Source organism: Cariama cristata, unplaced genomic scaffold, assembly GCF_000690535.1.
Source record: "Cariama cristata isolate BGI_N322 unplaced genomic scaffold, ASM69053v1 scaffold360, whole genome shotgun sequence".
Lineage (NCBI taxonomy): Eukaryota > Metazoa > Chordata > Aves > Cariamiformes > Cariamidae > Cariama > Cariama cristata.
The window spans coordinates 69,905-92,903 of record NW_009596118.1 but is presented as its reverse complement, the minus strand read 5'-3'; the positions used below and the strand labels follow the sequence as shown (position 1 = coordinate 92,903).

Genomic DNA, 22,999 nt, shown 5'->3' with positions numbered 1-22,999 from the left:
AAGAGCTGTTCAAGAGAGTCGCTGATCTTCCTATGCTATTTGGTGGGTTTGTTTCTGGCAGCATCACCTGAGAGATGCTGGAACAGCTAAGTAGCTTCATGTATCAGAAAGCAGAAAACATTTACTTTCCTCTCAAACACCTGTGTTTGCAATGGGCTGTCAGCATCCCAGTGCATCCATGAAGGTTCTAAAGGCTTCATGCTCTTATTATAAATAAATAAAAATTAACATCTTGTGTAAGACTGTTCCCTGCAGCATGAAAAGATTTAAATAACTAAAGTAAAATGATGAAATTACAGATTTCTTCAAGACTCTAGCAATTCCTTGCAACAGATTTATTGTTCTGGTGCTTTAAAACTTCTGTCATCAATTCTTGACTGAGTAATCACATTTGAATATATGTCCCTGTGAAACACCCTCTCTTCTAGGCAGACGCAAAGAAAGTACTAGCTAAACATGACACAAAGATTTTACTAAATCTGTATTCTCACCATAATACCAGGGTACCTTACAATTTTTTAAACTACTTTTTTTTTTTTTCTTTTGTGACACTTGCAGTTTCAAATAAGTCTGTATGTATGTTTGTGTGCCTCCCCTCCTCCACACAGGCAGCTTGTTTATAGCTAAGTTGAAAATTCTCCCATGCAATTTCTTCCTGTCTGAGAAAAAAGTAATGAAAGTTTCTCCACCCACCTGCTCAGCAATTCTTTGTTGGGTAGATGAATATTTTACATGTAGCAGGCAGCAAGTAATTTGCAGAGAAAGAGAGAAGAAACTATTCTTACTTTCTGTGAAAGTCTGTATCTTGCTCCAAGGCAACTAAAGTTTTGGGACAAAAATGCTATTCTGGACTTGCTCTTGGTGATTTTTTATTTTTTAAATCACCAAAATTCTTACTTTTGACAATGGGAATTTCACTGGAAAATGCCTGACTCTGCCAGTTTAGGCCAACAGGAACCCACGTCAAGAACCTGCAGGTTTGCTAGATATGGTTTTGTGTCAACACTCAGATCAAAAAAGTTACAAGGAACTTAGTTTCCATTGTCAAAACCATGCTGGGACTGATATAAGTAGCAGGACCTCCATTTAAAGCTCTACAATGTCATCTCTTTACATTGGTGCTGCTTTTCCACTTTCAAAAACTATCCAAGGTACTTACTAAGAATGTTTGACTTGGCATTCGTTTCTGAACAAACAGGAGATTTCCCGTTACTTTACAATATAAAAAATGTTGACAACATAACGTAGTTGATTTAAACATTCCTGTACTTGTAATGACCAACCTCCCAATTTCATTGATACATCCATATCAGAAAATCTTCATCACTGTAATAAACTATTTGACCAGTTTGACTATAGTTAGCAGTGAAAACTGCACATGGTATAACTAAAAGTCAAAACTTTAAGACTTCTAACTTTAGGACAGAAGACAGAGAATTAGACTTTAATATGATTTGAAGAATTTAGATATGCATCCATATTATATATTCTTCTTTTGTTACTCTCATAGTAGACAAAGTTGCTTCTCTAATGTACACTGTTTATATTTTTTCTATTTGAGGTGTACAGTTATACAAATACTATTGTTTTGGATAAAATTGTTATGTAGTATGTGACAAGTGGCTTCATATTAACACCCTTCTTTCCTCTGCTAAATGGAAAACAGATAAAACATTAATGGAAAAGCATTTTGGTATCAAAGCCATTAACATTCTTCCAAAATGCATAACTGCTCTCAACTATCTTCAGTCAATATTGCCAACATAAAAAGATGCTCATGAACATACACAGGGGATAGGGGAGAAGGGAGGGGAAGTGAGGAAAGGAGTTGGAATAAGGAATGGGAAATTAAAGTGATGTCTGCAACAGGGTAGGCATCTTCCTTGAGCAGGAACCTGGGTGTTTACAAAAGGACACGTGCAATTAGAAAGGCAAGCAGATGAGAGGATAAAAATAAAACAAGGTTGATCAACAGCAGCAGCAGCAGCAGCCAGCTTTACTTCTGATTTGGAGGGGAAAAAAAGGAAAAAGAAAATCAACAAAACAACCAACCAAACAAACAAACCAATAACTGAATAAAGTTTATAACTATTTTTTTTTTAATTTCACAAGTTTTCACAAGGACAAAGTTATAGAAGGAATCCCACAGCAGTTGCTAGGTCATGCAGAACCATTAATTGTCATACCTTGGCCCATTCTATTCATCCTTGTTGCACTTTAGAAAAAGAAGTAAGCTACGTAAGTTTTACAATGCTTTTAAACTGTCATATTTCCTGTTGAGCACTTTAACTGGCATATCCTTGTAGTAACAAATATTCTTAGGGCAAAACATGATTACTTTCTTTGCAAAAAGAAACACATGAATTTGTCTTTATGATGAGAGCAACTGTAATTGACTAATTTGTAGGGGAGCATCCATAATTTGCAATATATTTCACTGATAGGACTTACAGCTGCATTTGAATGCACACACACATATATACTGTATTCCAATCATTATGCTTAGCACTGCACAGTGGTACTCTCTGTAGCCCACTTATATGGTTCCAGGTTTTGTCAGTAAAAGTGCTTGGCTTCATTGTCAATTCACACAGCAAGCAAATCTTCAAAATTATCATGCTTGGGGAAGGGGAAGGTAGAAAACAACACTAACCATAAAAGCACCTTGTCTGGGTTGGTAGTTACAATTCTAATCACTCCCATATCCAAATACTAACTTTCTGTCTGCATGCTTTCTTGCTGGCTAGCCAGGGAACGTGGTATGTACTTCTGGTCTCCCTACCCTGGGAAATTCTTCATGCTACCTAGAACTAGTTCTGTATTTCAAAAGGTTGGCATTTGAAGTTAAAAAAACAAGCTTGAATTATCATTTCTATCGTTGTCTAGGATAGGGTTTTTTCCACTACTTTATTTAATTCCCTGCCACAATTTTTGTTTGGCTAGGTATGTCATTGGTGAAAATCTGCAAGAATCAAACTCTGGCAAGTGCCTAGAACATGATGCCTCAGCACAGTGAATATTTCCACCCCAGCCCTCTTGTTCTGCTCATTAGCTCTCTAGGGCACAGCACCTTCTCTTCCCAAATGGGAGAGACCTTAAAGGCACTCAGCTGACTTCCCCTGTATCCCTGCATACTGCACACTGGCATGCACCTGTTGAAAAGAACCAGCTAGAACATGGAGCAGCATTTCTGGACGTTCTTCATGTATTAGGACTCTTGTTGGAAGATTTATACCACCACTCTAACTTGGAAAAGTTAAACTACCATCTGGGGAAAGGAACAAAGTCCCTTGAGATCTGATACTTAAGCACAGAAAAATGCTTGCTCTTTTCTGAACATTATTTATTCTGTACATAAGGTGACTAATTCACCTTTTAAAGACGTAAAAGTCCCAGGAAGGCAGTTTTTAATGACTTACATCCAATATTTATGATACATATGGCTTTTTATCCCAAATGTCAAAAGTGAAAGAAAATATAGCTATTCATGTGGCAGTATAAATAGACAGAATAATAATTTAATATGCAATTAGACTCTTTCTAAACTTAAATTAAACCACTGGAGTTCTACAACTCCATGCCCAGACAATTTCAGTGTTAAAGGGAAAAGACACTATCTCCAAAAGGCTAGTATTTTAGACAAAATCCTTAAACAAGCAGAAAAGTCCCTGATGTTGCTTTGGTATAAAGCAGGTGCGTAGCAATAATCTATATGAAGAGTGTAAGTTCTATACGATATAAGCTTTGAGAGTGAAAAATCAATACAGATTTTTTTTTTAAATGGGTTAGTTTTATAAGTTTCAAATAAATGTAGTAAATCCTGTAAATATGAATATAAAAAAACCTACTGCAACATTCATCAACACTTCTACGCTAAATGACTTTCTTTGTGTAACTGACATCAAGAGCAAGTGTTCATGTTAAATATAGTCTGTTTTCTGATATGTAGAGTAACTGCAGTGAGTTATTTATGTTTTCAGTGTGCCTATGGGTTTAGATTTTTTTTTCTCCCCTAACATCATAAATAACTTTTGGTCCGTCTGCTTTGTTGCTGTTGTGCTTAAGGGTTTTATGGTGCTGAAATAAAAATGACAATCACATGCACACTTTCATACATATGCAAAATATGTGTACAAAAAGGGAGAACTCTATGGGAAAACAGGGAACATTACTGCTGGAAACATTAACTGGGGAGAATGGGTGGTGAATGGAAGTTTCACACACAGTGGGAGCAGGTACACATATCAAAGTCTATCTTCCTGCACATACTTCTGTTTTTCCCGGGAATCCCTGGTCTTGGTGCGGTTCGGTCGGTTTGCTGTTGATGGGATGGAGTGAACTGATGAGCTCTTCTTGCTGGAAGAATAGGAGGAATGGGAGGAATGAGAAAGACTGGCCCGGGATTGGCCAGCATTGTGGTCAAACTGCATCAAACAGAAGATCAAGTCTGTCGGCACAAGCTCAAATTCATATGGTGGGTTTGTGATAACATAACTGGAAAGAAAGGAAGAAAGAAACAAAGAGAAAGCAGGTTTAGACTAAAAAAATTCTTATAAAGTTGTTAACTCATGAACATTTACATAGATTTTTCATGTCTGTTTCCTTCAGCATGTACCTAATTTTAGCTCACATAATACCCATTATGATTTAGGACCTTCTTATGTCAGATATCACTTTTTGTACGTTTTCTGTTGCACAGATATACTGTCTGAGTAGGATTTTCTTCAAGTGAATTACGTCATGATTTTTTCAGAGAAGACACCATACAAATCACCCTCCTTTCTCTAGCTGCACCATAATGCAATGACTCTAGCAAACATTTACATATTGACAAAATCCGGTAACATATCCACCAGCAACACTATTTTAAAAAATGGCTGAAAAGCAGGGAGAGGAGGATTTTAGAAGCAGTTATATTTAAATACGTATTTACTATATATTTATTAAATATTTAAATGCTGTCAATAGAGCAAGGGATATAATTATTTGTTTGGATTGTGACTGTACATAAAACAAGTTAAAGAAAATGTATCAGCAAATCTGCAGTGAGGTTAATTTTGTTCATTCATTCCACACATACATTCATAGCCACAAAGAGTATTTATAAAGAGAAATCTTCACATCCAAGAACCCAGAATTGCTAAGTATACATCCCAGGCCTGAAATAAAAACTCTATCAATTTCAAGAATCTCCACCTTTAACTAACCCCCTTTCAGGGTAGGAAGGGCTTATAGACCCTGCTGCTAAATTTTTTCATGCATGTGAAAAACAGATCTGAGCAAGGCAATAGGCATTTTCTGTCCAAGCAAGAACTGAGTAAAAATTGCTCACGAAACTCACAACTTCTTTTCAAATTAATTCAGTGCTCCTAAGAAATCTGGTTTAGCTGCCTCAGGGAGAGAAGTCACTTATTAATCCAACAAATAATCCCAAGTATAGCAAGTACAGTGTAAATCTAAACTGAAAATCATTTTTTCTACCCAGTTTGTCCAAATCTTTACAGAAGAAACTGTCTTGGTGGCCTGAAGGTTGTTTATTGCCATGTTCACTCAATAATGATGCTTTTTGTAGAGAATGAAACAATAACAGTTGGTAGATTTGTGATAGTTCTGGTATGGGTCTGTGTGTGTGTTTCTAGTAGACAATTAAGACATATTTCAAGTAAGCTGCTAAATGGCCTTCAGTTTGCAAAGATGGCAATGTGTCTGCTCTATTTAAAGCACTGAAGTCAGCCTTCGTGCTACTGAAGTAAAAATGCAGCCTACCAAGAGAAGGGTTTCCATTTACTGGAAGAAATTATTAGATACAGATAGTACCAATGGGAAGCCCACAGGAATAGATTTTGAACGTTTGGAAAAAACAAAGTCTAGCTACTACAATCTAAATTATTATCCAGTAATTTACAGCTGGTTGATATAAGCAAACTGAAGTCCTTCCCTTGTACGCTAGTAGTGAATCATAAAGATATGTTCTGAAAATTTACTTCAAAATTTTAATAAAATTAGCTGAAAACTTATGATTTCCATCATACGTTATGGTTTCCATCATAAGCTATATATCCAGCCTATGATTTAAAGTCAGCTAAAGAGTCATCATGAAGTCCTCAAAGAATTGGCTTTCACGGCAAAATTATGTAAAGAATGGAGAAAGTTCTTTTTTAGATTTATTACAGGCACTGGGACCTTTCTCGCCAAGAAGACTGAAGAACAGTGAAGCACAGATGTTCTAAAATGACTGGACTTACCGTTTAGTGCATTGGCTAGGAGTACTTAGATGTGCATCCCTTAATCGATAAATTCCAAAGCAAAGCATATTGTATGTTTTCAGTGCTTTACAAAATAGATCTCCATAACAACCTCCATCCTAGGAGAAAGAAAGGAGAGGAAAAAAAAAGAGAGAGAACAGCACATTTTTTTCCTTTCTTTTCTCTGTTAACACAATGTCAGGGAACAGGATTTTCAGTATGAGCCTGTAGAAAAAGGCCAATGTATAGACAGTCTGTTGTTTGTCACAAAAGTAAGAACATTTTACCCAACGAAATTAATAATCTAAATGTTTTATTTCAAATAATTAGTTATGTTAAGTGATCATTATTTTGGAGAGCCTTGGTCCATGAAATGATGGTAATTGGGAAGAGTGAGTGAATTGCTTTAAGCTGGAAATATAAATTTTGGTACCAAACAATGCATATTCTACAAATTACATTAACTGGTATTAAAATTTTTGACCCTTTTTTGGCAGTAGCCATGCTGTCATCTAGACAAATAAATTCACTGGGGAGCACAACAGAAATTAGAGTTCTGAGGGGTTAAAAGGATAATAAAATACCTCCCACTGTAAAATAATGATGAAATGTAAGTAATTTTTCATAAATAATGTAAAATGTTTTGATTAGCAAAAAAAAAGTTTAGATTTGATAATTTGTATATCTAAAATATTGATTCCTAAATAATGACGAATGTTAATGCATTCTACCTTCACTGATGTAGTGCAATTGAGGCTCTGGTGAAATAGCATTTGAAGGATTGGTACTGTTTGTTTGTTTTGTGAAAATATTACACTGCATGCCAAGTGTTTTGATGAGTTATTAGTCTCATGAATGGGCTTCTACATGAAATGAAAGGCTGTTTACTTCTACCTGTGTACTCTCATCACCCTTAATCCTTAAACTGGGATTCCTTGTAATTTCTGTGAAGAAGATTGCTCCATTCTTTTTGAATAGAGCTAGTGAACACAAGGTTAATTTAATATCAAATCCTACATCATCATCAAACCAAAATGAGTGCTTTGGGATTCACCTCAAGATTACAAGATTTGGTCCAGAAAACGTTTCTAGAAACATCTTTATCGAAATGCACTGTTTTTTAAAGATGGTTCATTTATTCGGGTTTGGTTTTGTTTGTTTGCTTGTTTGTTTTTTAACTTCACTCCTAGGCTAATGGAGTCAAAACATCAGAAAATTAGGATTTCACAATAGTTCATCCAGAAACAGCAGAAAACAAACCTTATAGCTTTGTTTTCAAGTTAATAAGCATATTTTAAGCAAGAACTGGAAGCTCTGTGGAAAGACTAAATAAGCTTATCAAAACCCAACAAAGTCATAGATATTGCTCATGTTTACAATGGATTATTGTTAGAATGGTTAAATCATACAAGTCAGCTCACTCATCTCTTTAGCTGACAACTAAGAAGAGTCACAGGATTTTCTGTATAAGTTATCCAGGCAAGGAGTCTAGGAAGTCATACAGGTTCTTAAAAAGGGTATGAGAACACCTGGCACCCTGTGCTGTAAATTGTTAAATGATCCAAAACCTCTATTAAATTAAGTAATAGAAATTATATGCTAATTAAGACAGATTTTTATTTCCGTTTGAGAGAAAATAAAAAGATTGCAGACCAGTCTTGGTCCTACATTTCCCTCCTGATCTTACCCCTAGGTCTGCAAATGGCCCATCATACAAAGCCAACTGAGCAACTCGACACCTGTCCCTGTTTGCAAGTGTCTGGGGCGTGCTGTAACCTCCTCTCAATGCATTTTCCTCAGCAATCAGTGCTTCCAGCTCTGGTGTGGCTCCTCCTGTTACCAATGTCCGTATCAGTGTGAGGATATTGTCATTGAAGTATGTCTGCAGAGATAAAAGAAAGCTCTTTAAGCAAACACCATTAAAGTCACAACTGAAGACATCCAAATTACAACTTTTCTGGGTTTCTGCTGTTTAAAGTTCTTGGCTGTCTCTTCAAATAATTTTATATAGAAAGTGAAAAGACAGCAGCCTCCAATTACTCTATTTTCTTCTATCCCATTAGGCTCCTATACTAGATCCTTCCTTTTAAACACCAATTCAGGCTGATTTTTATTAAAGTACAAAAATTTGAATGATTTATGTTTCCTATAATTGGTGTTAGTAGTGATGCAATGACTGCTTTCCTTCTCATTGCCTTCATGTCTAATAATGGGCTTTAGGACATGTAATTGTAAAATTCAGACCACATTTAAAGCTTACACAGGCTAGATTGCCTTTTTACTCTTGTCACCAATTCGTTGGGGAGCTGCCTTTGTGCTGCAAATGTCATTACTTATTACTGTGGCTGGACTCTAGCAGTCTAACCGAGGTATTGTACTAAACATCTTATTACGAGACTTGACAGTGTTCAGACATAAGCATGTATCAATTAAACATCTTGAGTTCATTCCAGATAAATGTATGATGAGTTTGGGATCCTGGTGGTCCTTTTAAAAAACTCTAGGGTATAGGGTAAGTGTGGTTTATTAGGGAAGATTTACTCCACACTGACATTTTGCCAGCATCTGTAGCATTGCTGGTCTGTCAGGCAAACAATGGGTATTTTAAATATTAATTTAATGCCAGATGAATGACTTTCAAGTTCACTTAAAAGTATACTGGTACAGTTCAGAGACACTCAGTTAAATATCTGCAATGTAATGTACTGGGAAAAAAATACTGTTGAACAAAAAAAGGAGACACCACCACTTACAATGTAACCAAGATCTGTGTTTTCAGAAGCTTTGCAAGCGTAGGGGACATAAGAGAAGAAAATGAGCTCACTGTAGAGTACACAGGATTGACATTACTGGATTTGTGGATTCCATTACTAGATTTGTGACTTTTGTTGAATTTAGGACTTGGAACAAATGCCTATAATTCAACCATGCAAAAATGAATACTGAATTCTCAAACAGTGCTTGTTGTCCAAAGAAAATACTTTTAAAATAATAATTTTCAATGAAATTAATTAATTGTTTTATCCATATAATTTCATTGTATTTAATACATGGGTAAACTGAGGTAGAGGTTGAAATATTTTATCCTGAGATCAAAAAGCAGAACTGGTTTCCTATCCATGTTACTTTGATATTCTTTCTTTGTATAATGAAATTTCAGTTCTATTGTTCACTTGAGATGACAGAAAAAATAGGAGAAAAATGAATTCTATGCAGCAACATTTTTTACTGTTACATTGAAGTTTCATAACTTCAAGCTTCTCTGCTTATTTACATAGGCATATATGCCATTCACCTGTTGACTAAATTAAAATGAGAGGAACATATTGTTATCGTTATACATGCCCTAAAGCAAATATTTGCATCTCATCAACTCCAATTATTTTAGATTAGCCCAGGTAAGGCAATACATATTTTAAATACAAAGTGTACTATAAAGAGTTGTCTGACATCAGCAGGGGTTCAGGAAGATTCAGTTAGTCTAAAACAACAGCTAATCTCAAATCAGCTCTTACATATGTGGATGCATTGTGTAATAATTCAAGTGTAATACTAAACCTTTCTTAACATATAAAAAAATCAATGTGACCCATTGCAGGAATATAAATCTGGAGTGACTCCATGATGTTTAATAGGAATTGTCGTGGTGAGAGAGAGAAGACATTCAGGCATGATTGTTTACTCTTCAATTACTTCTTTCTTGAGGTCCCTGAAGTAAGAATCAGAGTTGCCCTCTTTGGCAACTCTTCCTACTGTGCTATACTTTTCCAACATAGAATTACTCAGAATAAAAAATCAGCATTAAGTTTAGTCTCTTTTCTTAGCCTTTGTCAGGGTATACTATATACCACTCAGAACTAAAATAACTATCACAATTCCTTTGCTCCTGCAGTTAGGCAGCAATGTTACTTGACACAAGTGACATGGATATAAAGCCAAATTCTGCTAGATCTAGAGGTTGGAGGCACTGCAATTCTAGAAGCTGGAAAAGCCCTTTCAGTAAAAATGTGCTTCAACATATTCTATACAGCACTTTAAGGACATGTCTTCACAAAAGCACACCATTTTCTGCAACAGTATCTTTTCTCATGCCCTCTCCACTCTCTCACTCAGTATTTTTAATTCATTTTTCTTCTCTAAGTAGTGATATTTAGTGTTACTCAAAAATGCTATTCTCAGTTTTAGATCTATAAATCAGGATAGAAGAACATGAAACAAAAGCAAAGTGTATCTTTACTGGTAGATTTTTCAAGTATGGTTTACAATGAAGCCAACTATGGTATGAATGTTCACCTGATCTAAGACTGATGGATGTTGGTTCATATAAAATGGCCTGTTTTTATAGATTGCTGACTTGCAGGGATTGGTAAAACATGCAAAAGTCTAAAATTGTACTAATAATTTTATTACTCTTTAAGACCTAACATTAGGCCAGCCTTCACTGGTTTCCAACTCTTTCTCTTTACTCTGTAACAGCCAGAATCCAAGATTTAAACACATATACTCTTAGCTCATCTGAATTTTGTACTGTGCAAGTGCATAATTACCCCTTATGGTAAATTCAGTTGTAGTTCACTAGAGCATGATCTACTAAGAAATTATACTGTAGCCATATCACTCATTTTACTACAGATCTCATATTAAACCAAGAAATGAAAGCAGTAGTAAAATAATGTATCAAGTCAGGCACCTGTCACAAATTCATTAATATAAATAAACCAAAATAAAATACACCAATCCCACTCACCCACTCCCCAAACCCCAGTGCAATTAAGACATAATGGACCCGATTCTGACTTATGTCACACGCCAAGCAGGAGTAACTCTGGGAGCCATACACTACTATAAAACTGATGCAAATGAGAAAAGAATCAGGTCTATTGTTGATGGAATAGAATGCAGTCACCGGAGAAAGGCCTCCCAGTGCTAGACAAAGGTTAAGACAAAGCTAAGACACTTATTAGCAAAGGAGGCAACATTTATCTTAGAACAATGGCTTAATTTGGATTTCACACCATGACTGATGGGGATGTCACCATTTAATCAGATGGATGACTGTAGCCAAATGACAGGGTTTGGTTTTTTGCTATCAGTGAGTGAAAAGATTCCAACTTTCAGGATGCACTGCTCTGGTATTGCAACTGATCAGAAAATGCCCAACCATAAGCAAGAAAGGATGGGTGAAGAGGAAGCTGTAACTTGGCATCTTCTGCTAAATAGAGTTGCTTCCTCCTGTACTAATATATTTAATGCTCCTCAAGAAAAGCTTATCTGTCTTTGCTTCCATGTCACAAAAATCAGACTCTTCTCATTACCTCTTGCCAGTTTGGAACTGGAGGACAACGAAAAGCTGAACTAGCTGATATCCATTTCCTTTGGAATAATAATACACTGAAATTAATTTGAAAGTGATCTTCTACTTGCTCTGTGGGAGGGTACCTGGCCTGGATATGCCAGTACTTATAAGAAACCAATCTACAGAATGTCTTTGGAAAGGTGCTGCTGTACTTAAAGTAACAAAACACTTTCCAGTGATGGTAGTGAATCTCTTTTGTTGACTGTAAAGTCATAACTAAAGAAATAATTGTTTGCTACTGCCATTAACTGAACCCCACACTGGACATCTGTATGACATTGCTATAATTGGCATCCGGAATGAGAATATGAAATAGGTGTAGTCTAAACACAGAAAAAGGAAACGCATCATAGACACTGAAACTGGGTAAATAGCAAGGAAATTCTGAGATAGATATCTGAGCTAGCAGTGCCACCTAGCCTATGCTCCAGAACTGTGGTGTAGCTCTTTCAAACGTTTCAGGGATGCTTTCCTGTTTGTTCAATCATTTTTAAAAGTATAATTACCAGAGTGCTTATGTTTTGCAGTTAACACTGTCAAGCCTTTTAAACTAATTGGCCTTTTACAGAAAATTTAACTGGAAATTAGCACATCTTTTAATAACATTGCTTTAACTTTAATAGCACTTTGCCTTTCATTTATAATTACTCTAAAATTGTCATTTTCCAAGTCCTAACTGCCATTTTTTTGTATTTGCTAGTGGGTTTTTATGGATTCCTTTTAAGAAGGCTCCTCCTCCACTGCATGCAGTTTTTAACATCGCTTTCAAATAAATATTTTAACTTGCTTTTCTTTTTCAGTTGGAGAAATTCTATTGAATGAATAATCTATCTATCCAAACGTGAGGAACAACTGAGCTAACATCAGTAACTTATACCAAAAACAAAAGGGCCTTTGAGACAGACACAACAGCAGAAAATAAGTAACAGTGTTTCACAGTTTGAAAATCTATTGATTCTCAAAATATTGTCCAAACTTTAAAGAAGTTTCAGACACTTTAGCTTACAAAATGCTGGTTGCTAATCCCCTGAACAGACTTGCACAAAAATACTTTTGTGTTTCAAAATGTCCCTATCATAAATTAGAACAGTTTCTTTACTGTATAAATAAGACTGTGAGGATCCCTGAGCAAGAACTCTTGAGTAAGGGATATACTGAAAAGTTATTTTTAACTGTTTTAACTATTGTCTTCCATTCTGTGCTTTCCCTTATATGAAGAAAAAGTAGAATTTAGTGTTATAGAGCAAAAATCAAGAGCTAAATTTCTAGCACAAGAAAATAAATTCTAGGATATCGAATGTTAAATGGTGTAATCTGGTTCTGGAGATCCTTGCCTCTAACGGCACCACTCCGACAGTATATCAGGTCTATTGTCAGTCCTATATATGGGAAGGATGTCAACCTGCCAGATCTTCAGTGGTTCTCATGGCTTCAGTGCCAAAAGGAATAATAGATAAGCTTTGGCTCTCAGGTCAACTGTTCAAACCTTTGAAGATACTGTGTGTTGATAAAACTGGTTTCTTTGCATCCACAGGATTTTCTGGAATGACTACCTCAACAGGACCCAGAAAAGGAAAAAGTACCTCTCCTGAACAATTTGCTTCTCTTAAGCTATCCTATGTCTTGTAACTTTTGTAGACGAAGACAATCTTTTTACAAAACATCCACATTATCTAAAAGATGCTTCTAATCCCACGTTTTTCAGTCACATTCAATTTGGTGATGAGAATGTGCTTTGCTTTTCAGGAGCAGCGCCACCTTGAGACTGCCAGACTACACAGATTCTTTCCCTGGGTTTGCAACAAATATTAATATCTCATTCAAGTCTCTGATGGCAGTAGTTGCCTCTTCAAAGTCATAATAATGATTAGCTGGTGTGATTTAACAATAGCCGCTGCCACACTTAAAACATGAACCATGCCTACAGTCCTCACACAGAGTACAATAACACACTTGAACTGAAGCCTGGAGAGACCACCGTTACCAACTCATCCAAAAGACAGTGCAGTTTTTGAGCTTGTTATTGTCTTCTGAGCAATGATCTTCAAACTACCACACTGTGAATCATAGGCTTGTGGAATATATTGCCTTTGCTGCAGAGGACAAACTGTGTGTAGATAGTCTGTAGATAGCAATTTGAACAGTAAACTCCATTAAGTCTTTTATCTTTAAAATAAGAAAATAACAGACAAATTCAAATTTAAAATATCTGATACTGTCATCTTATAGGAAATAATGCTAAACTAGCAGAACGTAATGATCTTCAGCATTCAGATTTGAATCAGAAAACAACACCACATTTTCTAATCTGTGATTCACAAGTAGGCTTTCACACACGGGTCAGCACAGTATGAATGATTTCCTTCTTGCAGAATTCCTGTGCAATTAATAGTATGAAAGCATGACTGTGAATCTCACAATTTAGTTAGGATTTTGGGTTCAGTTTGCCGGTACTGGCTTGAAGTTAGGCAGAATAAATAGAAGTTGGTCCCTAAAAACAAGTGTACTCTAGAAAAAAAAAAAAGAGAGAACATAGTGCAAGTAGATTAGTTTGTGTGAGAAATCCTCTCTTCCTTGGAGAAGAAGTGAAAGGAGAATACATCATTCCCATTAGAATAGGGATAGTAAAGGGAAAACATTTCACACATCTTACACTTTCTGAAGGGTCAGGAAGAATTGTATTTTTCCAACTCTTTACTAGGCCTTTGAGGAATAAAAGAGAAAATAATGCTGCTGCCGATCAGCAAAGTGGTGAAAGAAAAGACAGGATGGTGAACAATTCTAACTGACTGAATCCTTGGCTTGTCTTCTTGATTAGTATTTTTTCTAAGTTAGAATTTTCTACTCTTGTTATCACATTTATTTCTCTGGCTTCAGGCTGCACTGTCCCTGACACATAATATGACCACTTAGATGTGAAAACATTTGAAAAAAAGACTGTCTTGAAGAAAGGAATTGCAGAAACAGAGGGGCATGTTGTCAAAAACTAAAAGTTAATAAAATCTAGCAGTAACTAAAAATATTGTGAGGATTATATGATGAGTTCCAAGTAAAAATTTCTGAACAGTCATGTTCCACGTATTTCTTATTGCCTCACTATTATTTACATGATAAACCTTTGCACAAGAAAGCAACGGTGTTCACAACATTTCACTGTCTTTTTGTGGAGATGCCAGTGGCAATCAGAAGAATTAACCCTACTTTTTCCAAGATTCTGGAAGTGCCCTACTGAGTGATTCATTCAAGGACATTGATTTAGATAATAATGTGAGCAGATAAACAGCTCTCAGTACAGCAATTTGGAACCTTCACGTTAAATTATTCCCATTTATAATGCGAAAATGCTAAATATTTTATACACAGGGATTTTAATTAGAGAAGGTGCAGAGTTTAAGTGTGCTTGCTTAGGCTTTCTTACTTTGTTCACGTCTGCAAAATGCATCCAATAACTTTCAAAAAAAGCATTTTTTGAGTTTATTGAAACTCCTAGGCTGCATTAGAATAAAATTTTATCAATGTAGACTGATATTATTCATCTGTGGATGGAACATATGAGGAATATACCCAGGAATAAAAATATGAAATACAGATACAAAAATATGAAATATGAATAAAATATTAAATAATAAATATCATAATGAATTTTTCTTAAAAGCAAAAAGCTTCATTCTGAATTTAGGTGAAGATCAGACTTGACTCCTTTAAAGAAATCCATTTGCTCATTTCTAATATTATGTGGGAGTTTACAACAGATGATTCGCAGCACTATGGAACTTTATTCCATGGGGAGCTCAGAAAGCCTATGCTCAGATTTTAAAAAGACTATGTCCTCGTTACATCTAGCAGAGTTTAACATCCCTCTGCAAGAAATGCAGCTCACTCAGAGCAAGGCTAGTCTGAGAACCTAGCTAATATGAAGCAAGGGAGGATGAAAAGGACTATGATCAAGGCGTTTGCTTCAAAACTGTACTATGGTTGCAAACCAAAAAACAAAGACCACCATCTGTAGTTTCTGGCATGCACTTACGTTTTGATTCACAAGACAACTCATGTGAAAAAGAGATTATGACCTCTCTTCACACAAGTAGAGTTCACATGATGTGTACAATGGCTTTCATATAGTTCTATCAGTGTCCCCCAGCGCTCATACTCAGAGTATTGTTCATGGTTACAGGAAATTAAAAGTTTAAAACACGGTTGATGCTGTCTGACATGAATGGTGAGCATAGGGACTGACACACTGAATTTGGGTCTGGGTTTCAGGAAGGAGATACAAGATTTTTTGAAAAATATTATCATTAAAGCCTGACGTGAGACTCTGTTTTTAAAATACTGGACTCGTGGTAGTCCTAGATATCTGAGTTGTTTTAAGGTGTCTGTGTCCAACTAAAAAATAACCTAGTTTAAGCTCTGAAATTCTCTTGACATCTAAGAGAAAAGTGTTTTCTCCTGACTACCTGTGGGTAAGGGACTATGCTTTCATACTCTTTCACAGCAAGTCTGATGGAAGGGAATGAAAAAGGTTTTGTTTGCTTACTGCGCTCATGAGAGAGTCCAGCACACTGACAGCAAATGCGGTTCCACATGCGAAGGGCTGCGTGAGATACAGTTCTGTGTCTGGATCATCATCATCATCTTGGTCCAAGAACTGAACATTTGAATCATTTACTGAAAATAATAAAAAAAAAATCATAAGGTGCTTCTGGGTCACCAGCGTGTGACCTTACACGTTACACAGTCAGAAAGAAAAAGAAACGGCATATGTCTGGAAACACAGACTTGTGTCTTAGACGTCACTGAAAATGAAATCAAGATGGATGTGAAAATGGTCACTTAAAAATCTGTTGATCATTATCTTGCTTGTAAGAGGTGACTCGCTCTTGAGAGGTGACTATCCCTTTGCTTTAGAAGTAGCTTCGTGGCACCAGCTGTCTGCACTCAAAATGAGATACATGATGCTCTTTTATATATTGAGACAATCTTGGTACTGGTCAAGTACAGTGGCTAAAGCTGTATGCATGCACAGCAAAATGTTATCACAAGATACCAAGTCAGAACCCTGTTGTAAAGTAAAGGCTGTCCATAAAACTCTGATATAGCCCACAGGCATCTGTTAGATGTGCTGCTGTGATTCTTACTGGAGTAGTGTTAATGTACTTACGGCTCAAAAGAGGATAAACTGTCCCTTTAACATGCATCTATCTGAATTAATGAGCAATACTCCAGATATTCTCTTGCAGCACTGCCTTTTGTTCAAATATTTGTCTCCATAACTTCACTTCCTCAGCCACAAATTCTATATTAGCCAGTGTGAAAAATAATCTAGATCAGGTTGTTTTAAAGAAAAAGCCCAAACAAAGTAGTATTCGTCATTTAGACTTTCTCTGGTATTTCATTGTTACAGTTAAGCTCTCTGCCTCCACTTCATTCCACTAAAAATAGTTGTTTCCTTGAGATCAGTGTACCAAGTGGATCATATTTCATGAAATATTTCATTTCCATATTAGTCCTCCCCAGGCATGAAAGTACAGACTGCTTAGCTATGCCATCAAAATACCCTTTAACTTACTAAATGACAAATTAATTTTGGTTCCCATGCAAGGACGGGAAATTAAAAACCTTTTCGGCATTTGAAACTAAACGCATTGACTGTGTCCCTTATTCCCCATGAGAACACATCTCCTGAGCCAATCCTGTGAGCTTTGAAAATAACATGAGAGCTGCTGTTAACTTGATCAGGTTTCGGCTCTGGGCTTCTTAGGTTAGAAATTCTTCTACCTGCTATTCTGATCTTCCTCCCTACATAGTTTCATTTTCCATCCACTCCTTTTCCAACCTGTATATACTACTGTGCTTGCCATGCTTAGTTTACAAAACATGAATAACTACAGACAAAGCCTCACAATAGCTGTCTACAAGACATGAGAATTGTTATCCTCCATTTAGAGCCCTGTTGAGCCAGTACTTGGCCATGACCACTCAGTCAGGACCTGAGCTGAAGTGGGATTTAAAATTCCTGCCTTCCCACTCCCTAATGTAACCACGAAAACAAAACACCTCAGCATTGTAAATGGAGAAGTATTCTGCTCTGGCAGTCAGAAGAATTTCATCCAAGCAAACACCAATATCCACAATACTCCTTTTTTTTGTACAATGGCTATCAATTTATTCTCCAGATTCTTGAGGAAAATAGTATTTGAAAGCCTGACATATCATTACAAAATGTACTTTTTGAAGAGCTTGTGCCTTAGTTTAATTTGCTAGTTGAGACTAGGCACTATTGACAGTAGCATTCTTTTTCCACTTATGTCTGGCAGACTAATACCTGCCTTTGACACCAGCTTGCTAGCCATGTGTGGTGTCAGTTTCCAAGGTATTACAAATCTAACATGAATTCTGCAAGTGTGGTTTTATCCTCAGTATCTTTATCTTCCTGATGCAAGTTAGCAAGCTAGGATTTCTGCAAAAGGTCTCTGGGCTAGGTGAGGTAGGCTGAAATGTGCGGTGCTGCGCCATAGGAAATGCTCATCAAACACTTCTCGCAAAAGCTGGTGAAAGCTGTCTTTATTGAGAGGGAGCAACGCAGAAGTTTGGCTGCTTTTTTACAGCTTCAGAACCTGAGCTTCTGAGAAAAGGCCTACTCCCAAAAATAAACAAACAAATAGCTTAAGGGAAAGTATGATGCTGGCAGGTTTTTTTCTGGTATCTTTTAGTTCTTCTTGTACTTCCTGTAAGAACTGCTAAGGCATGTCCACCAAATTGAAACAGGCTGAAGTAACAAAAAAAAGAAAGAGAAAGAGAGAGACGAAAGGAGATAAAAATTGGTGGGGGGAGGGAGGGCCCAGGAGGTGGGGACCCAGGCCAAAGAAAATGAATTGGTGAGAAGGTGCTATGAAAACAGCCGGCAGGTCAGACGAGTGTGATCAAAGGTTTACTGATGCTGCGTGAAAAAAAAAATCATTAAGAAAGGCCAGAACAAGACAGTCAATTTCAACCAGAACCACAAATAAAACACATTCAAAGCAGTGCCATGAGGGTAGCCCCTCTGATACAGCCAGATAAATAAAGGAAAAGCTGATGACAGTAAGAACAACAACAACAGAAAATAAGACAGTGATGTGAAGGAAAAAGGCACTTCTTACCCAGTTCAGTTATCATTAGAATGTGGGTTCCACTGTTTTTTTCCTGACTGATTGAAACCAAAGGCAGAAGTTTGCCAGGCTTAGCTAATAAGTAAAGTATTTAGGGGGAAAAGAAAGTATAGAAAGAGAATAAAGTAAGGGAAAAAGACAGGTAAGGCTCTAAAAAAATAAAACTGATAAACAAAATAAAAGGACAAAGGACCACAAATCAAGTTTGCATTTGCCATGAAAAAAACAGAACAGCTTCTGCACTTCACATCACACCACTTGACAACATAAATACCCACAGCTAGATTGGAAATCAGAGCCTGGTTACCTACCATCATCATATTCTCATGAGTAAAACATCTCATACTATTATACAGAGTTTGGTTACACATGATTAAACAGTTCTGGACCATGAAGAAATAAACAAATGGCCTCTTACTATTGATTAAATGCACAGGAAATGTCTGTTCATACTTACTGTGTTTTTTTCTTTTCTAACCTTAGTCCAAAGACCACTGCTTATTTGTTACACTATGTAAAAAGCAACTTGTCTGATAGAGTGTTTATTTAAGAAAATGGAGAAAACCCAAAGGAGAGAGAGAAATATATTTCAGTTACTCAAATAAAGTGAAACAACTGTTACTAATCTTTAGAGAGAGTAATTCAAAACAGTTATCAGAAGAGAAAACAGCAGTGTAAGATAAAGTACAGGTAATTTTTCCTGAGACTGCATAACAAGGGAAGTGGGAAAAAGATACGGGAATGTACATGAAAGGATAAATTTTAGCTTTCCTTACCTAGCTCTGTTATAATAGGGATATTGGCTCCTGTTGTAATTGAGGGTTGACGTAACAGGCCATGGACTGGACTGTTGTCTGGAGATGACCTATCCATCCCAGGGGGTGTAAAGCCTAAAAGAATTTTAAAAACAAAAAAAAGTAGTTTACACAGGACAAACTATAAAAGAAAATCCTGACCAACAGCGAAATCCGTATCTCAATTTTTTTTTTTCCCCCAGAAAAGTAAGGTAAAAAAATTGTGATTTAAAAAAAATTCACTTAATTTTCAACAATTATTTCTTAAAAGCATAATCCTTCACAAACATGCAAGTCATTTCTACTGTAAGATATTTGGTGGCTAATGAAGAAACTGAAACTTTATTTTGTTATCCTAGGTAGCCTTTATATCAAAACATGCAAAATGGAAAGAGTAATGCTTACTTAAATATAAATTAAAAAAATGAAGACTTCAGTGTTAGGTTTAGATTTGTCCTATTAGTATTTCGAATAATCCTGAAACAAACACCTTTCCTTAAGCCCCAATTAACATTTTAAAAAGTATTGTTTGTAAACAGCAGTACAACCACGAGGAACAAATTGCCTCCATTAGCAGGTTTTAGGTTTGATCAACAAGCAGGATTTAAAATTTTCTGTTTTCCGGGAGCAATACAACCCACACAGTTGTGGTTTTTTTGTTTTCAGGTGTAAAATTCGTAATATGCCTTTTATGAGAATTACAATTATAGGAATATTGGGATGGAAGGGTCCATTCTAACAGAAAAAAGAGATACGATAGAAGGAAAAAGACACAGGTTTTCAAACAGTATGTAAGAGGAATGTTTGAAAAGAAACTAGAAAGAGTTTTATACCTTTGGAGATGTAAAGGAAACAAAGGTGAGAGAGGAAACGTACTGGCAGGCACTCAAAGAAAAAAAGATCTGGAAAGCAGCAAGGTTCACCTCTAAAAAAGATTGTGTTTTCAGCATGATTCTCTACACAGTTTGAAATAGAGCTCTTGACACTGAGCATTTTTTAATTTTTTTTTTTTTTAAATAAAAAACACCCAGGCAAAGTGTTTTGGAGTTCGATTGTAAGTACTGAAAAACAGGCAGTTATACAAAAGCCCATGCAACAGTTGGACTGGAAATTTACAGTTGAGACTAATGCATTCGATCTCCCTTGTCCATTAAAGCTGCGTAAAGCATGGGAACGTTCATCTAATGTCATTAGTGCAGAAGTGATGGTGAAGCCAGAGTTTGACTTTTGGGTTTCATGTAGACCAGTGCCAAGGCAGTATTTTTAAGCAAGTATTTGTCTGCCAGGAATATGATTGAGCCAAGCACACTTTAAAACACACATTTCTGAGAAAACATTCATTTTTTTGCCACATTATGTCCGAGTTCTTTGACTTCGAACCTGCCATCCAGGGACAGATTTTGTTCCTCTGTCATTACTGGTCTGAACTAGTTTTGAATTCTCCATATACCAATTTTAAATTAATCACAGCCAAATTAATTCCTGATGTAATTTCATTACCTTCTTGCAGTGTGGAAACTGTTTCCCTGCATTAAATTCATTGATACATTTATCTGCTACTGAATTCAGAAGAAGATATGATATTATATTCTCTACTTTACCTTTCTTCAGTTTGGGGAATAATTTACAAACCAGGAAATCTCTAAACTAAACTGTAGTTGCTAACTTGCGGTACTGGTTTTATATTGTCTGAGGGATTTATGGTTCTTTTCCAGTGATAATTACCTTCACTCTTAAACTGTCCCTAAACAAGACAAACTATAAGGATCACTAGATCTGGACTTCTTGATTTAATGGGATTTAATTTTTTATTTGATATTCAGTTCATTTCTTTCTGTTTTGTCTATATCACATATAGAATATGTAGGTAATAAAACTAGAATCACTGAGAAGAGAGACTTGCTTAGCCCTCCAGAAGGTACCAGTATGAATTTCTTTCTGACTATCACATGAAAGCTAAATATAACATGAGGACAGGATAAGTAAAAAGGGAGGGAAAACTCTATGAAGAAATTCCTTAGGAGAAAAGAAATGGATGTGGTATTTTCAACAGGCTTCAAGAAAAAACATTGCCATAGGGAAACCTAAGACAGCGAAGCAATTCTATTTAGTATTACCAGCACACAGAAAATCTTTAGAAAGCTGATTTCTTAGAGACAATCGGAAATGTTGGCAATGTTAACCGTCGGTCATTTAATACTACTCGTTGTGCTGAAACTAATTCAAGAAGACCAGCATGGTGATGGTGAGTTGCATTCCCAACTGGTATCAGTTTGCAGATGTTTCCTTGTGTCTGGCACTGTGAGTGTGAGCTGACTGGCTCTTTGAATGCTTACTTCTGCATGGCAGAGCCTAGGACTTCTCAGATCCACAAAGTGAGCCTAACAGATCTCCTTCAGGCACCATGTCGAGTTAGAGGTAACGCCTGCACACTCGCAGCAGCAAGAAAATTAAAATGGGACTCCAAAGGGAGGGAATGCTATCCAAGGACAGGTGGGTATTAGTGTGACATCTCCTTCTGCAGCAGGCTCCAGTATTTAAGTTTTGTATTCTGTTGTGCTACAGGAAAGGCAAGACATAGCTTTAGTCACAGTACATTAAAAAAAGCTCAAGTAGCTGTAGACTCCTTGAGCAGTTAAAGCGGCAGACCCAGTTGGGTCCTCTGCAGAGTTGTAAGTCAAAATGGCAACAGCAAGACTTTTTACACTCACTTATCTGAGAGCAGAGAAAACTAATCTTGTTCCCATGCATGCACCCTAGGGTTTGTACTGCTGGGAGCATCCCTAGAGGCCTTGCTTCCCTCTTTTCCTGAAAGCTTTTGTCTTCCCATTTCAGGATTCACTCCCTAAAACATCTCTTAGTGAATCAGGCTCTTCAGATAACAAGAGCACATCAGTATTTCCCTACTAGTTAAAAGCAAATTGAAGAAAGTTGGCATAACTGCATCTAAATGTGTAAGTCCTTCTTGCCCTCCCTCTACTGCAATGTGCACACACGGAAGCATGCACACGCACACTCTCCATTGAAGGCTATTTGTAGCCACCTCTCTTTAACCCTTCAAATATTTGTCTTCCTAGGATGGTGTTAGCAGATTGAAGTAAATGTAGCATTTCTGTTAGACTCAGACTGTCAGGAGCTCTGTAATTGCACACTGCACACATAGTGCATTCGGTCTGAAATACAGGAAGCATGTTAAAGGGATTTTGTTTTCTCCTTGAATGAAAAATAGACTCATGCCTTAATATTTTTCATCCTATGGTCTTGGAAGATATGAGAAATATCTGCTATTTTAGTTTAATTTCCTTGCCCATACTTAATTCAGACACCTCTACAAATCCACTTTTAAAAAATATATAAATCTTGGAATATTTTCAGCAAAAGGAAAACTGGACTATTTGGGATTTTGTGTGCCTATTTTTAGAGTCACAAGGCATCGTACACCTTCAGGCCACA

At 36.4% G+C, this 22,999-nt stretch overlaps 1 protein-coding gene across 1 annotated transcript in view; it reads right to left on the bottom strand.

The window, feature by feature from the left end:
- Positions 1 to 22,999, bottom strand: part of LOC104164965 (calcium-activated potassium channel subunit alpha-1-like) — a 96,990-nt gene that overhangs the window by 4,532 nt on the left and 69,459 nt on the right. The window contains exons 6-11 of the mRNA XM_009704459.1: positions 19,529 to 19,642; positions 16,139 to 16,269; positions 7,933 to 8,127; positions 6,246 to 6,364; positions 4,270 to 4,494; positions 2,187 to 2,215 (exon numbers count right to left, since the gene is read on the bottom strand). Of these exons, the coding sequence (XP_009702761.1) occupies positions 2,187 to 2,215; positions 4,270 to 4,494; positions 6,246 to 6,364; positions 7,933 to 8,127; positions 16,139 to 16,269; positions 19,529 to 19,642 (813 nt within the window). The remainder of the gene's footprint in view (positions 1 to 2,186; positions 2,216 to 4,269; positions 4,495 to 6,245; positions 6,365 to 7,932; positions 8,128 to 16,138; positions 16,270 to 19,528; positions 19,643 to 22,999) is intronic.